The sequence below is a fragment of the Lissotriton helveticus genome, chromosome 2_1 (genome assembly GCF_964261635.1).
Source record: "Lissotriton helveticus chromosome 2_1, aLisHel1.1, whole genome shotgun sequence".
Classification (NCBI taxonomy): Eukaryota; Metazoa; Chordata; class Amphibia; order Caudata; family Salamandridae; genus Lissotriton; species Lissotriton helveticus.
The window spans coordinates 1,972,705,670-1,972,722,300 of record NC_136059.1 but is presented as its reverse complement, the minus strand read 5'-3'; the positions used below and the strand labels follow the sequence as shown (position 1 = coordinate 1,972,722,300).

The 16,631-nt window shown below is 48.6% G+C and overlaps 1 protein-coding gene across 2 annotated transcripts in view; it reads left to right on the top strand.

Annotated features, from left to right (window-relative positions):
* Positions 1-16,631, top strand: part of LRBA (LPS responsive beige-like anchor protein) — a 2,244,423-nt gene that overhangs the window by 903,331 nt on the left and 1,324,461 nt on the right. For both annotated transcript variants that reach the window (XM_078676915.1, XM_078676916.1), the window contains exon 35: positions 6,998-7,062. In XM_078676915.1, the coding sequence (XP_078533041.1) occupies positions 6,998-7,062 (65 nt within the window). The remainder of the gene's footprint in view (positions 1-6,997; positions 7,063-16,631) is intronic.

Here is a 16,631-nt window from a genome sequence, read left to right as displayed (position 1 = left end):
GTCAGAGGACCCTCTTGCACGGCAGTGCTGTCTGAACATGAGTGGGCAGGGGAATTGGAGGATGCAGGTGGCCTTGACCTCTCCTCTGAGAAGGGTTTTATGTCTCCTCCCGCTGTCATGGAGGAAGGCACTACTTATTCTGCGGTGCTCCGTAGAGCAGCTGAGGCCCTTGACCTCGATCTGCCTACTATCTCTCATAAAACCAACCTTCTTACTGAAGTGCTTCAGCCGGCGGGAAGTTCTACGGAACCTCTGAATTTGAATTTAATTTGAATTTAAAATTATTTTTAAAGCGCACGTTCGCCAGCGGCTTCATGGCGCTACAACTTACAGAAACAGGGTGGACTGGCCAATGTGAAAGTAGAGCAGTTCAGGCTTAGGGGGAAGCAAATTAATTAATTAAAGGCTTTAGAAAACAAAAGAGTCTTAAGTTGTTTCCTAAATTGGGAGTAATGAGTCATGGTCCTGAGCTCAAGGGGTAGGGAATTCCAGAGGAGTGGAGCAAGGGTCGCGAATTTTGAGCCGCCCCATTTCTTCCTACGAAAGCGCGGGACCGTGAGAAGGGCCTGGGTAGAAGAACGGAGGTCTCTGGCGGGTACATAGGGAGTGATCTTAGAAGAGATGAAGACCGGTGCCGTGCCCAGTCTAGCTTGGAAGGTGATGGAGGCCAGCTTGAACTGGACACGTTCACGAACGGGGAGCCAATGTAAAGATTCAAGGAGGGGAGTGACATGGTGAAATTTTGGTAATTTGAACACCAGGCGGGCCGCCTGGTTCTGGATCTGTTGCAGCCGCCTAAGACTGTATGCAGGTATACTGGCATATAGGGCGTTGCCATAGTCCAGGCGGGAGATGACCATCGCCAAGGTGATCAGTTTAAGGGCGTGAAAAGAAAAGAAGCGGGACACCTTGCGTATAGTACGCAGTGAAAGGAAGGAAGAAGAAACGACAGAGCTAACCTGGGAGTGAAGAGTAAGTTGAGAATTGAGTTTGATACCTAACGTTTTAACAGAGGAAGAGGGGACAGGAGAGGAACCAAGGGAAAGGGGCCAAAACAGAGAAGACCAGGGGCTGGATGAACCACCCGTCAACACCAGCTCGGTCTTATCTGGGTTGAGTTTTAGATGGTTGTGGTTCATCCAGTCACGGATGTGGGTCATAATAGATTGAAAATTAGAAATAGAAGATAGAGAGGAAGACAAATCAAAAATTAGTTGGAGGTCGTCAGCATAGTTATATACTGCGACCTCCATCTGCTGTAAAGAAAAGATAAGTGGAGCAATGTAAAGGTTGAACAGGAGGGGAGAAAGAGAAGAGCCCTGGGGGACCCCGCACTGAACTCTGCGGAAATCCGCAGTAAAGTCACCCAGGCGAACAGCCTGGGTGCGGTCCCTCAGGAAGGAGGATAACCAGACCAGAGCAGTACCTCCGATCCCCGCCGCCCTGACACGGGAGAGTAAGATGGTATGGTCGACCGTGTCAAAGGCGGCTGAGAGATCGAGCAGGACCAAGGCCTGGGTCTTGTTGGTATCCATTCCCTCCCTGAGGTTATCAAGGACCGAAAGTACCACGGACTCCGTAGAGTGTGCGGGGCGGAAACCGGCTTGGCGGGGGGCCAAGGCCCCGTGCATCTCCACAAAAGTGCTCAGGGTACGAGTAACGTGACGCTCAAGCACCTTTGCCAAGAATGGCAAAAGGGAGATGGGACGATAGTTACTCTGCTCCCATTCAATGACGCCTTGACTGATGTTTTGATGGGCACCTGGTCCAGACCAGCCACGAGGGTTCCAATGGACATCGCCCTGCACCGGGTGATCCTGCCTTTTTAACTAATCATCTGACTCCGGAGAGCCTGGTCATTCAGGCCTCCACTTCACAAACTGCGTTCCCTACCGCCCCGCCGGATAAGGAATCGAAAAAGTTGGAGCAATTTGGAAAAAGGTTATTTTCCTCTGCCAGCCTGGGGCTGCAGTCAGTCAACACTGCATGCCTTTTGGGCTGCTACTCTCACGCGGTGTGGGACACAGTGGCGCAGACGCTGCCCCAGTGCCCAGAAGAGGTTTGGGCTGTCCTTTCCCAAGCTGTTGCCGAGGGTAAGGATTCCGCTAAGTTTACCATTCAGTGTGGGCTGGACACCGCGTACTCTTTAGGGAGAGCAATCTCCACATCATTGGTTCTGCGTCGGCATGCCTGGCTGCGGTCCACTCTATTTTTGGGAGATGTCCAGAGCTCCCTCATGGACATGCACTTTGATGGTACTCGCCTGTTTCGCGATATGGCTGACAGTGCGCTGGAGCGTTTCAAGGACTCTCGAGCTATGGCCAAGTCCTTAGGTCTCTCCACCACACGCCTGGCCACGTCTACCTTTCGTGGAAGGGGCGCCTCTGCACATTTGTTCAGCCAGAAGCCTGCGCAGAACCAAAATTTGCACGGCCGTGGGTGTGGAGGCCGCCGTTGCGGCACACGTTGCCAACGTGCAGGTCAGTCCACCTCCACTCCCGCAGCATCAGCCTCAAAGCCTTCCTAGTCCAAGCTTTGGGGTGCAGCCCACGCCATTGGGCGGCAGGATTCGACATCACCTCCCCCACTGGCGTTCTGTTACTTCCGACAGATGGGTGCTGCAACTCGTCCGGAGGGGTTACTCCCTCCCCTTCGAGTCTACTCCCAGCCATGCCACCTCAGTTCCACCGCATGTCGCGGAATCACTTTGCGCTTCTCCAACAGGAAGTCATGGCCCTTTTGGCCAAGGGGGCCATCGAGCACTTTTCTTGGGCCAAAAGTAGGATGTGGTTGTTATTCCCACTACTTTCTGGTCCCCAAGAAGGACAAAGGGGGCTTGCGCCCCATCTTGGACCTCAGGAACATCAATCGCTTCCTCCGGAAAGAGAAGTTCCAGATGTTGATTCTGGCTCAGGTTTTGGCTGCCCTCGACCCTGGAGACTGGATGGTAGCGTTGGACTTGCAGGATGCATATTTTCACATCACCGTCCTACTGGCCCACCGGCATTACCTGCGGTTCACGGTAGACCAGGAGCATTTTCAGTTTAACGTGTTCTCCTTCGGCCTTACCAGTGCCCCTTCAGGTGTTCACGAAAGTGATGGCGGTGGTCGCAGCTCACCTGTGCAGGTCAGGGGTGTCAGTCATCCCCTACCTCGACGACTGGTTGTTGAAGGCGGGCTCGCCCCAGGCAGTCGTCACCCACCTTCAGACTATGGCCGACCTCCTGCACTTGCTGGGGGTTCTCCATCAATGTGCAGAAGTTGCATCTGAGTCCCTCTCAGAAGCTCCCCTTCATCGGAGCGGTTCTGGATTCGACACGGTTTCGGGTTTATCCTCCCGAGCAGCAAGTCCAGGATATTCAGTCTATGATTCCGATCTTTCGGCCTCTTTCCCGGGTTTCAGCCCCCTGGGCCTGATGACATCCTGCTAGTGCAACGTGCCAGATGGCATATGCGGGCTCTGCAGTGGGACCTGAAGTTCCAGTGGGCGCAGCATCAGGGCGACCTGTCTGATGATGTCCAGATCTCAGAGGGCACTGCACGACGATTGCAGTGGTGGCTCACGAATCGGGATTGGGTCAGTGGCAGATCCCTCTCCCTTCCTCAACCGGAGCACACAGTGGTGAAGGATGCTTAACTCCTGGGATGGGGAGGCCACTTGGGAGAGGCGGGGATCAGAGGCCTCTGGTCTCTGGCGAAGTCACGGCTCCATATCAACCTTTTGGAGCGTCGGGCGATCTGACTTGCACTAAAGGCATTCCTTCCCTCTGTCTGGGGAAGTGTGGTGCAGATGTTCACATACAACACCACAACACCACCGCCATGTGGTATTGTAAAAAACTGGGCGGGGTGGGGTCCTGGACCCTATGTCAGGAGGCTGTGCGCCTCTGGACATGGCTGGAACATCAAGGCATTACCTTGGTGGTTCAACACCTGGCAGGTTCTCTGAACTTTAGGGCGGACGAACTTAGCTGCCGGTGCTTGATGGATCACAAATGGCGTCTGAGTTCGGACGTGGCTTAAGGTCTCTTTCAGCTGTGGGGAGAGCCTTGGTTAGATCTACTCGCCACCGAAGAGAACGTGCAATGTCATCAGTTCTACACGTTGGAATTTCCAAGCCGGCACTAGCTCGGCGACGCTTTTCGTCGCGAATGGAGTTGCGGTCTATTGTATGCCTTTCCACCTATACCACTTCTGCCCAGAGTGCTGAAGAAGATTCGGCGTGACCAGGCTAAAGTCATTCTTGTGGCTCCGGATTGGGCAAGAAAAGATACTGGTATCCCGAGCTACTCACCATGGCGATCGATCCCCCGATCCGACTGCCTCTTCGGGAGGATCTTCTGTCGCAGCAGCAGGGACGATCCTCCACCCGAACCTGTCCAGCCTCCACCTCCATGCGTGGAGATTGAGCGGCGACAGTTGATAGCTTTCAATCTTCCTCCCGAAGTCTGTCATGTCATTCTGGCAGCCAGGCGTCCCTCCACTAAGAAGGTATACGCCGGCAGGTGGAACAAGTTTGTGGCATGGTGCACAGCAAAGGCTGTGGATCCCCTTTCTGCGGTCCTTCTTTTCCTCCTATCCTTGGCCCAGCAGGGCTCTGCTCTGGGCACTATCAAAGGTTATCTTTCGGCCATCTTCGCCTTTCTATGGCTTCCAGATCAGCCTTCTTTTTTAAAGTCTCCAGTTGTTAACCGTTTCCTGAAAGGATTTACGCACACGTTTCCTCCCGTGCCGTTCATTATGCCTCAATGGGACTTAAACTTTGTCTTGACATATCTGATGTGCGCTCCCTTCGAGCCCCTTCATAACTGTCCTTTGCGTCTTCTGACTCTCAAGTCGGCTTTCCTGGTAGCTATCACCTCTGCCAGAAAAGTGAGTGAGCTCAAGGCCCTTTCTTCCAAACCTCCTTTCCTTTCTGTTCATCCGGATAAGGTGGTTTTAAGGACCCGTCCTTCTTTCTTGACAAAATTGGTCACGCCCTTCCACATCGGGCAGACCATCACTTTGCCCACCTTCTTTCCGCCTCTGCATCCTTCAAAAGAGGAAGAGATTCTCCACCGTCTGGACCCAAAACGTGCGCTTTCTTTTTATCTGAACCGCACACAACAGTTCCGGGTGGATGACCAGCTCTTTGTTGGCTACGTGGGTGCCAAAAATGGCCGGGCCGTGCATATACGGACCATCTTTCGGTGGGTCATTCTCTGCATCAAGGCCTGTTACTCGTTGGCTAAGAAGGAGCCTCCTGTGGGCCTGGGTGCCCATTCCACCAGGGCAACAGCAGCCACTACTGCCTTGAGATGCGGCGTTCCCTTGCAGGACATTTGTCAGGCAGCTACTTGGGCCTCGCTGCACACGTTTACCAAGCATTACTGCCGTGACAGTCACGTCCGGAGAGACTGCTTCTTTGGCTGTTCTGTTCTCTGTGACTTTCCGGTGTAATCTTATTTGCAGACCCACCACTGGGGTTGGTATTGCTGGGGTATCTATTCTAAGGTAAAGAATCTATCACTAAGGTGTCTCGTGCAGATGCACAAGTTACTACTTGTGTATCGATATATCTGTAAGAGACATTAGTTAATGATAGATTCCTTACTGCCCCACCCATCCTCCCCGTTCTACGAACTGATTTCTAGGGTTAAGGTCATCCCTTTCAGGGCCCTAGTTTCATGGTACCAGTACTCGGGTTTTTGCATGGCTCTGCGTTCCTGGCGTGGAAAGTCGTGTACAGAACTGACGTCAGCGTGCATGGGTGGCGCCTAAGTAGTCTCTGTGAGGTCATCTTGGCGCTTACGACGCCAGCGACTGACACGGTGCCGCATGACGCCACCTATCGATGCGCAGGAGTGCTGGTGACAAAAAACTTTCTGAATCCAGTCTGACGCCTGGGGCTATTCTAAGGTAAGGAATCTATCACTAACTAATGTCTCTTACAGATATATCGTTACAAAAGTAGTAACTTGTGCAACATGTAACATAGAAATAGCGCTGCCGCTGAAAAAAGATGCCTTCCAAGTTGTATGTCTTATCTAACGTGCCAATGTGGAATCAGAGGCCCTTCTTGATGTGCATATTAGTAGATAAACATCCTTAGTAAAAGCTTACAAATATCACTGAATGCTATAATCCTGTAGACCTCTGAAAATACACTTGAGAATTCCCAGAACTGTACATTTGTTGCAGAATTATGACATTTTAGTAAGTTATTAAAGAAACCCATGCAACTTGGTAGTGCATATATATTTTAGGAGGAGATGTGGCCTTGCAACTAGAGCTACTGGCTTTGGCACTTGGGGTCCTGGGTTTGAAATCCAGCCTTGGCACTTCACTCAATATCGTGGGATTCTGGCAGATCATCTAATCTCCCTGATTTAAAAAGAAATGTATGTGTGTAATCCCTACCTGATGCATCAAAACGCTGGATAGGGGCAGACAGATCAAATGGAATTGAGTAAAGAGTTAATACACAAAATGCAGAGTCCGGTCTGTAAAATCTCCTAGTTAATAATATGAGAATGCAACAATGAGCAAATGAACCGTTCGGCATTCACTCCTTGTCAAGGAGGAAACCGTGGCTTCATGTGTGTTACCGTTCACGTTAGATAATAGAACTCATATGATACTGAGCAGAATGCGAGGTGTGAAATAAGTGATGAATTCATGAGCTGAAGGCTGAGTAGAAAAGGTGCATTTTCAAAATTCTTTGAAATTTGTATAGGTTCGCCTCAGATTGATATTTGATTCTTCTATATATTGCACGATAAATCCCTGTTCTATAGTTGGACAAAATTAGTACAAGTATAGTAATAAAACGATAAATAAAATTAACTTAACTGCCTTTAAAACAACAGTTAGCTAATAGCAAATGTAAATAATATACTTGAAATTAAAATAGTTTGTGATGTTTCACAAGGAAATTAATGTCTCTTGCTTGTCTTTTGTTCAGGCATTATTAATACAGTGAATTCTGTTTTAATCACGCATACTCCTCTCCTTACAGGAATGGCAGAATTCCATTCAGAAGAATGCAGGACTTGCTTTCATAGAGCTGGTCAATGAAGGAAGGTAACAACATTCTTTTTCAGTAGTTGTAGTTTACATTCTGTCCATAATGAAGCACTGCTCTTGCGTTTGCAGTTGTCTGGCATGTATAGATGTGCATGTATTTTCTTTAATAATAATGAGCATTTCACTTTAATGAACTTATGTTAGTTAAAGGAACTGTAGAATATGTATTTCCCTTAGACCATTCTTATAGATTGGTTACATTTAGCATTCTCCGAATATTCTGCTCATACAGTAGTGCAATGTTAGTATAAATGTATACTCTGTGTTAAATGTTGTAGTATTTGGTAACATTTGGGCAAAGCTGATTGTTTGCTCTCATTGGCTGCTTGTGGTTACACTCACTATGATCTCACGTTCCATGATATTCTTTTTCATGTGCAAGCACCACCATATTGGGGAAGCCAAATACAAAATTAGAGTTAGAGAGGTTACTATAATAAGTCTATTGTCTAGTTTACTTCTGAAGTATTTGGCTTGGTTATGGAGAGCCTTACCGAACAATAATACTAAATGTAAAAGACACAACTATTTGGACCTGCTTGCTAACTGATGTCACATTTCATTGGTTGCAATAAAAGAATTTTGAATATAGCACTACAACCATATGGTAATATTGAAACCTTCCTTTGTTTACCATTCATCTGTTTATTGTTAATTTCAATACAAAAATCGCGATAAATCCATAATAAATAATGTCTATCCTATCACCTTAATCACAATGGCACGTTTACACTTACTTTATTACTTCATAGACTTCAGAGTTGGGGGCGAAGCATCTCTAAGCTGCAAGTAAACATCTACTATTGTGGAATTTTGAGTAAACTCAAACGAGTCATCATATTGGGAAGATTCCACTTATCCAGGCGTAGTCATAGACAAAAGAGGGGAGACTTTTTTTAACATAGTACGCTGTAGATTGTATCATCAACACTATTTATTTTAGCCGGACAGTAAATAAAAAGCAGTTCTATTTCTCCTACTCACCAGTTTTGCTTTGCTGTGATTTGCAGCCTGTATTCCTGTAATAACTTGGGTGAGATTATGGGTGTGTTAACTCAAGTGGAGTAAACTAACCAATTCCTGTGGATCTCACTAAAGCTTCACAGTGGTGTAGACTGGTGTTCCAAATTTGAGAAACTACTGTGTAAGAACTGTTCCACCACAAGCTCCACAAGAGACATTATTAACATACCTCTACTGGAACGATGTAGTGGGATGATTTTAAAGGATCAATCCATGGCCTATGGTCAACTTAAATTCTCTTATCCACTTCAGAATATTGGAGTTTAGCACCACTTTTGCAGCACTACAGTGCCATCTGTTTAGCACTACAAGCATGTTTGACATAGGTTCTAATGATAACTAATATGGCAGGCATGAGGGGCTTTTTGGCTGTGATTTAGATACGCATTATCATTTATGAAGATGGTCACAGCAGTGAGGCATACCATTTTCTCTCGTTGAGAATGCATAGCAGCGACTATTTGACTGCAGAATGTCAGTGGATTGGACACTTCATCTGAGGTGGATCTGATGCTACTACTTCCACTATTTTATTGTTCTAAAAAAAGATGGTGTCCTCAGTCTTGTTATGGGCTTTTGTTTTCTGGATACTTTCCACTGTAAGGAGACATTGAGGATGTATTAAGCAAACACAAGGAGATGATGGACTGAGCACTGAAACTTTTCATACACTCACCACCAGTCACAGATCTGGGTTTAATCCATCATCGTTCTCTAGCTCACTTCTCCTCCCCAGTTCAGACCAGGCATATGAAATCAGTCTCGACCCTGTGCCTCATGGGAACAGACCCACCCGAAATGCCAAGCCAGGTCTTCCCTGGACCGGAAGCAAGCACCCTGGGACCGGTTTCAGGATTTCACCCCTCATCTGCCAGGCTAGCTCGAATCCAGTGACAAAGTGAGCAATGAACCCACATCAGATCACCTGCAGATCAGGATCTTCCACCTCATAGATCTGGGGTTTTTCATCAACCTCTCAAAATCACACCTCTCAGCATCTCCTCTTCGTCTGCGTACGGTTGTATATTCTCTTCCAAAGGCTTCCCTGCAGAGTTCAGGACATTCAGGCTAGGGTCCTGATGTTTCTGGAGGGAGCTCTGACTGTCATGTGACTTTTAGACTCACTTGCCTCATGCATCTTGCTGGTTCCCCTCACTGGATGGCACGTGTGCAGTCCAGTGATGCCTATGTTTTTAGTTGGTTCAGCACTGGGAAGTCCTGATGGAAAACACTGATATCCAAAGAACCGCTCAAGACCTTCTGTGATGGATGTAGATCAACCACAATGTATGCAGGAAATCCTTCTGCCCTCCACCAGCAGTATTCTTGATGGTAATCTAATTATCTTACCTTTGTTGGAGCAGTCATCCCAGTGCCTTGTAGATCAGAGGAGAAATCTCACATCAATCTGCCCAAGCTTCAAATGATACGCCAGGCCCTCAAGTTGTTGTTGTATTCCCTAAACAGTCATTCAGTTCAGATTCTTATTGATAACACAGCCACATTGTGGTTTGCCAACAAATAGAATGGAATATTCTTGGGAGAGTCCTGCAATTCACATCTACTGTCTGGGCTCTCTTCAAAACCTTCATTTTGGCTAGCACTTGAATGTAACCAATATAAAATGGTTCCCAGTATGGCTTTGGTCACCTATAACTCCCATGCCCCATAGACACACAAAACTGTACTCACTTGTGAAATCCTTTACCCACATGGATGGGCAAAGGCTGTAGAAGACTAGCAGACCCCATTAAGTATTTGGTGACTCTAGTAGACATTCCTCCCTGGTATGGATGGGTAAAAAAGTTACCTTGCCACTACGAATGGTATCCGTGCCACCACTGAGGGCTCCCTACAGCCCTGTTATGTAATGGTATTGATGCTCATTAAAGAGGCAAGGAGGGTGCAACTAATTTGTGACCCTCCTGAACACCCCGGTGCACACAATAGATTATCATATGTGCTGAGGTAGAAGATCAATAAAAATATACAGCTTGCTGTGGTTTACTTGAGGCAGGGTTGCATGTTCTCCTGAGCCCTACAGGGGCCTGTTCTCTCTCCCAACATACCCAATGCCTCTGAGGGTTGCCGTCTAACCCAACAGAAAGAGGAGCACTTAGTCTTAGTCTTTAGGTGTAGAGTTGCAGAAGAAGAATCTATCTGCTAATGTGTTTCTGTAGTAGGGGATCTCTGTGTATAATCATAATCTAGTGAATAGTCCCGCCCATGTGCGCTGACCCCGGAGCAATCAAAAATAATCTCTTAAGTTGTCAAAACATGCAGAACTGCACAGACACTTAAGAGAGAATTTAAAGACAGATAATGCAGCCTATATCCACAGGCTACACTGTCCAGTACTTCGACTAGAAATTCCACCAAAAATCCACAAACAGCACAGCCTGTCCAGGGTTTTCTTACAGCGAAAACCTTGCCTGTAACAGCAAAACCCTCTGGAATGATAGAGAGGAAGAAGTGGACAGACAAGCCCCATGGGCTGCCATTATGTGGCTCAAAACAGGATACTGTGCCTTTAAGAGAACTTTCCTGAAGCCTCACAGTATCCCAGAATGCACTGCAGGTCCCTTTCACCTTCAGTTCTTTTTTCCGGCTCCTGCTAGCAGGACCCTGGAGCATTAGCTCTTCTTTTTTGAGCTTTTTCTATATTATTTTTGTGATTTATTTTTTTTACAGCTTCACTCGACGTCTTTGGCCTTTATCTTCATTCTGCTGTGTTTTTTTGGCAGAATTTCTGCAGTATTCTTGTCTTTTGCTACTTCTATTCTGACAAGTGCTTTGTCTGCAGCTGTACTAAAGACCAAAGCTGAAGCTCACAGGTTTGTATTCTGTGTTTACCTGTGTCTTTTGACACCTGTCTTCTCTGTAACTTCTTTTCTGGGAAGCTTCGGCTCCCAGGTTTAGAACAGAGGAGTTTGAAGGCATCTTCAGCCTCTGGGTAAGGAGAGGGTGGGTCATCTACCGAGTCCCATGCTGTAACCTCTGGGGTTCTCCCCGGTAAGGGCACGTCTGAGCTATGACGCGGTTCCGGTCGGCGTCGAGGACGTGGAGTGCCTCGACGCCATGGAGTGCCACGACGCCGTGGAGATGCCACGACGCCGTGGAGATGCCTCGACGCCGTGGAGATGCCTCGACGCCGTGGAGATGCCTCGACGCCGTGGAGATGCCTCGACGCCGTAGAGATGCCTCTACGTCGTAGAGATGCCCCGGCGTCGTAGAGATGCCTCGACGTCGTGGAGGTGCCTCGACGTCGTGGAGGTGCCTCGACGTCGTGGAGGTGCCTCGACGTCGTGGAGGTGCCTCGACGTCGTGGAGAAGTGATGCTCGACGTCGTGGAGAAGTGATGCTCGACGTCGTGGAGAAGTGATGCTCGACGTCGTGGAGAAGTGATGCTCGACGTCGTGGAGAAGTGATGCTCGACGTCGTGGAGAAGTGATGCTCGACGTCGTGGAGAAGTGATGCTCGACGTCGTGGAGAAGTGATGCTCGACGTCGTGGAGAAGTGATGCTCCTTTTGGGGCGTTGGTCGCTTGGGCTCCGCTATCTTCCTTTGGGTACAGACGTCACCTTTATGGATGGCTCGGTATCTCTGTGTTTTACACCGTAGTGACATTTTGATGTCGGAGTGTTGGTGTCGTAGAGACAGTCACTGTCTTAATGATGGTGACGTCGTAGTGAGGTTGACGTCATGGGTTACAGCCGCAGTATACTTGCCGACGCTTGCGGCCTGGGTCTTGTTCCAGGCCTCGCTCCGTGGTAAGCCCCCTCTGCGTAGGAGGGGATTTTGTGTTCTCGGCACCGTCCACCCACGACGCCGAGCAGTTGATCAGCGTCGAGTAACCCTTCTGATGGGGAGTCTGTGGCTACTCACCACGTGTAAGCGAGGGACGTTGGTCCTTTTGCTTAGTTTTGAGTTTTCGCATACCTACTCATCGGCTAGGTCGCCTCCTGCTCTGCCACCACTGGTGAGACCACCGGGGATGTTTCGGATTTCTCTCGGTTCCCTCTCACATCCACCACCTCAGGGGTCTTTGGCCCCTCAGTCTGCGATTCCCCGTGCCTTGTTGCCAGGGATGCGTCTTCCATGAGTACGGGGAGTCTCTCCCTGACTCTTTACTGGTTGGCGGTACTTCGCTTTGGTCCGCTACCACCTGCCAGGAGGTTCTGGTTTCGAACGTACTCCTGACTTGGTCGCAGGGGTGGCGGCATGTAGGTGTCATGCGGTGGCCGGCTGTTGCTGGGCCATTGTGGTAAGATCCCTGTGTGGGGGTGTTTTCTTCACAAATTAATGGTTTCCCTGCCGAGAGATAGGAGGGAAGCCTTACAAGAGATAGTCTATGGACCTGATAGTTTCAGGTCTAAGCATTGGTGTCGGAGCGGAGTTTTTTCTCTCCTGCCGACCCCCAGGTATTGCGGGTTTGTCCTACGTTGCCATACTTGTATTCGTCGGGCGTCTCTGCGGCCTACGGCTCAGCAGTGTGCATCTACTCTCCCGTTCTTTGGGCAACCCTTGGGTTACCATGAGGGTAGTGAGTGGTCCGCATAAGTCTGACTCGGAGACTTTTAGAGAACGGCTTGAGGCCTTCTTCCCTTTCTAGCGGCGTTTTTCCTCCCAGGGTTAGTCTGTGGTCCCGGGCCGCATTTAATACTTCACAAGTATATTGTGCGCGTACGCGGGAGAGCTTGATGCTCCTCAGCGAACAAAGGGGTCTAAGTCAGTCTTTGGTTCATCAGTCCTTCTCCAGCAATTCCTCCGGTCAGCTTGCGGTTTCAGCTGCTCGAGCTCCAGGCGGAAGCCGATACCCTGTTAAGGAAAAGGGCGATAGGAGACGTACCTCTGTCTCAAAGGGGAAGAGGTCTGTACTCCTGGTTCTTTCTGGTTCGCAAGAAGGACAAGAACGAGTTCAGGCCCATTCTGGATTTGCGACAAGCAAACGAGTGGATTCACAGAGAGAGGAATTTCGCATGCTATAGTTGCATCAGGTTTTTTCCTCAGCTGCAACAGGGAGTTTGGCTCTGTGCCATAGATCTACAGGATGGGTACTTCCATGTGCCCTTTGCACACATACACAGGAAGTTCCTGCGATTCCAAGTCGGCGTCAATCCTTATCAGTACACAGTACTGCCAGTCGGGTTGACGTCGGTGCCCAGAACATTCTCGAAGTGTATGGCAGTGGTAGCTGCACACCTGAGGATAAAACGAGGTGTTTGTCTACCCGTACCTGGACGATTGGTTGATCAAGGCCTCCTCTTTCTCGGAAGCTCAAGCATACTTCCAGAAGACGTGCGTTCTTTTGAACGAGCTGGGGTTGCACATCAATTTGTCCAAGGCTGTCCCGGTTCCGGTCCAGTGCATACAGTACTTGGGAAGCCTCCGTCAATACGCTGTCAACAAGCGTGTCTCCTTCGGAGGAGAGATGATTATCGCTCCTTCGGAAGGCTTAGGCTCTTATGATCCCTCCATCTACAACAGTGGGGACGGTGTCTGCTCTACTGGGGTCGATGGCCTTTTGTTTCTTCCTCACGCCACACGCACGGCTGCCCATGAGACCTTTGCAGGAGTGCGTGGAGGATCAGTGGGATCAGAGGAATGGATCTTGGGACGACAAGATACGACTGTCTCTGCATGCTCTTCAGTCTCTGAAGTAGTGGTGTTCGGCGGGGAATCTCCTCGGAGGGGTTCCCTTTCACGAGGACATTCCCGCACAGACTATTGTGACGGATGTCTCTCTCCACGGCTGGGGGGGGCGCATTCCGGAGACTGACAGATACAAGGAACGTCGTCCCCGATGGAGTCCACGTATCACTTCAATTTCCTGGAACTCAGAGCTGTTCACTTGGCACTGTATGCGTTTGTTACGTCCTTCCAGACCAACTCTCTGCTTGTACAGACGGACAATACGACCACGATGTCTTGCCTCAACAAGTAGGGGGGTTCGAGATCGCGCACTCTGTCGCAGGAGGTGCAGGCGATCTGGCGCTGGCTTCTAGCCAGAGGACTGACGATCACGGCTATCCATCTGCTAGGTGTGCAGATTGTTCAGGCAGACGCACTGAGCAGTCTGATTCAGGAAAGCCACGAATGGGTCATAAACGACGAAGTACTAGGTGAAGTCTTCGTAAGGCGGGGGACTCCAAACGTAGATCTGTTCTCCACCGCCGAAAACAGCAGATGCTGAGACTTCGCCTCCAGGTACTACCAGCAGGGGACACTGGGGTATGCGTTATGGATTCCACCCATTCCCCTGATTCCGGCGGTACTATTAAGCTGTACCAGTGCAGGGCGCGGATGATCCTGATAGCCCTGGAATGGCCCAGGCAGTGGTGGTTCACGGACCTGCTTCACCGGTCTCTCCTTCCTCACATACGGCTGCCGTGCAGGCCGGACCTTTTCACGAAGTTCGGGGGGCAGATGTTGCACCCCAACTTCTCGTCTTTGAGTTTGGCGACATGGCTCCTGCGTTAGTGCAATTTGGCCATTTGAATCTACCAGAAGTTTGTATGGACATACTGAAGGAGGTTAGGCGACCTTCCACTAGGACTTCTTATGCTTACAAGTGGAAGAGGTTTTGCATCTGGTGCAAGTTCAAGGACTATGACCTAACGACGTGTAAGGAAGATATCATCCTTCCGTATCTTCTACACCTGGCGCAGTCTGGCCTTAATGTCCATTTCATTAAGGTTAATCCTGCTGCGCTGACTGCCTACAGGAAATGGCCTTCACAGACTTCCTTCTTTCGGATCCCTGTGATCAAAAGGTGTTTTTTTTTGGAAGGCTCGAAGAAAGTGTTCCCTCCTTCCTTCGCCTTCATGGGAATTGAACGTGGTGCTGTCCGGATTGATGAAGGAGTTTTTTTAACCTATTCATAAGGCTCATTGCAGCACCTGTCCTGGAAGACTGCGTTCCTCATGGTCATTACATCGGCCCGCAGGGTGAGGAAATTCAGGCGTTGTGTTGCCAAGAACCTTAGACTGTATTTCATGCTGCTACGGTTGTTATGCGTACTCGCCCTGAAGTTCTTCCAACAGTTATATCTGACTTCCATGTTAACCAGACTATAACTTTGCCTACGATTTTTCGGAATCCTTCATCTCCAGCGGAAAGGTCTTTACATTCCCTGGATGTTAGGAGGGTGTTGAAATTTGTATCTGGATAAAACCGTAGATATTCGTAGATCAGACCAATTATTTATCAATTATGGATCATTCAGGACCGGTCTTGCTACCTCTAAACAGTCCATCTCGAGGTGGATTGTGTCCTGTATACTATTGTGTTACCATAAGGCTGATAAGACCTTAGGGGGTAAACCTTAGGCTCATTCCACCGGGGGCAAAGCTGCCACGACTGCTTTGCTCCGTAGTGTTCCAATTGCAGAAATCTGCAAGGCAGCCACTTGGAAGTCGGTCCATACCTTGTTATGCATTACTGTCTGGACACTGAGACCTGGGCAGATGCTTGGGTTGGGCAGGCTTCGCTGCGAAATGTGTTCGCACAGTAGTGGTGTTATTTCTCTTTTCTCCACCGCCGCTTTGGTGTGGGGATGGGCTTGCCATTCTATTCACTAGATTATGACAATACACAGAGATCCCCTACTACAGAAGGAGTAGTTTCTGTCCTGTAACTCCAGTTCTGTAGTAGGGGTATCTCTGTTATAGTCATAAGCGCCCGCCCTCCTCCCCGGTGGAGAGAGATATTCATGTAAGAAATACTACAGGTCTGTTGTGTTACGCCTTCAAAAAGAACTGAAGGTGAAGGGGACCTGCAGTGCATTCTGGGATACTGTCAGGCTTCAGGAAAGTTCTCTTAAAGGCACAGTATCCTGTTTTGAGCCACATAATGGCAGACTATGGGGCTTGTCTGTCCAATTCTTCCTCTCTATCATTCCAGAGGGTTTTGCTATTACAGGCAAGGTTTTCTCTGTAAGAAAACCCTGGACAGGCTGTGCTGTTTGTGGATTTTTGGTGGAATTTCTAGTCGAAGTACTGGACAGTGTAGCCTGTGGATATAGGCTGCATTATCTGTCTTTAAATTCTCTCTTAAGTGTCTGTGCAGTTCTGCATGTTTTGACAATTTAAGAGATTATTTTTGATTGCTCCGTGGTCCGCGCACATGGGCGGGACTATTCACTAGATTATGACTATAACAGAGATACCGCTACTACAGAACTGGAGTTACAGGACAGAAACTACTCCTTCCAGATGAGATAAATTAAGTCATACCTTCATAGTGTATTCAGGTTGATGAAACCCATGTGGGTATTAATTCCATCCGTCATAACTTTGAAGGCAGGAGTTCATGCTCTTCTCTAGTTTAACATTTTGTTAGCAGAGGAATTATTAATCTCAAGTACTTTTGTGCTTTCTTACAAACAAGCCCCTTTACAAGCGTTTACATTTCCATAATATAGAAAGTCACAAGCTTCTTGTCTGGCATCATTAGAGATTTTGCTTTACATGCAGACAGCATCCCAAATCTGTTAATCCAAACTACTTTCCAACATAGATGCTAATGGAGCTCTAACCCAGATA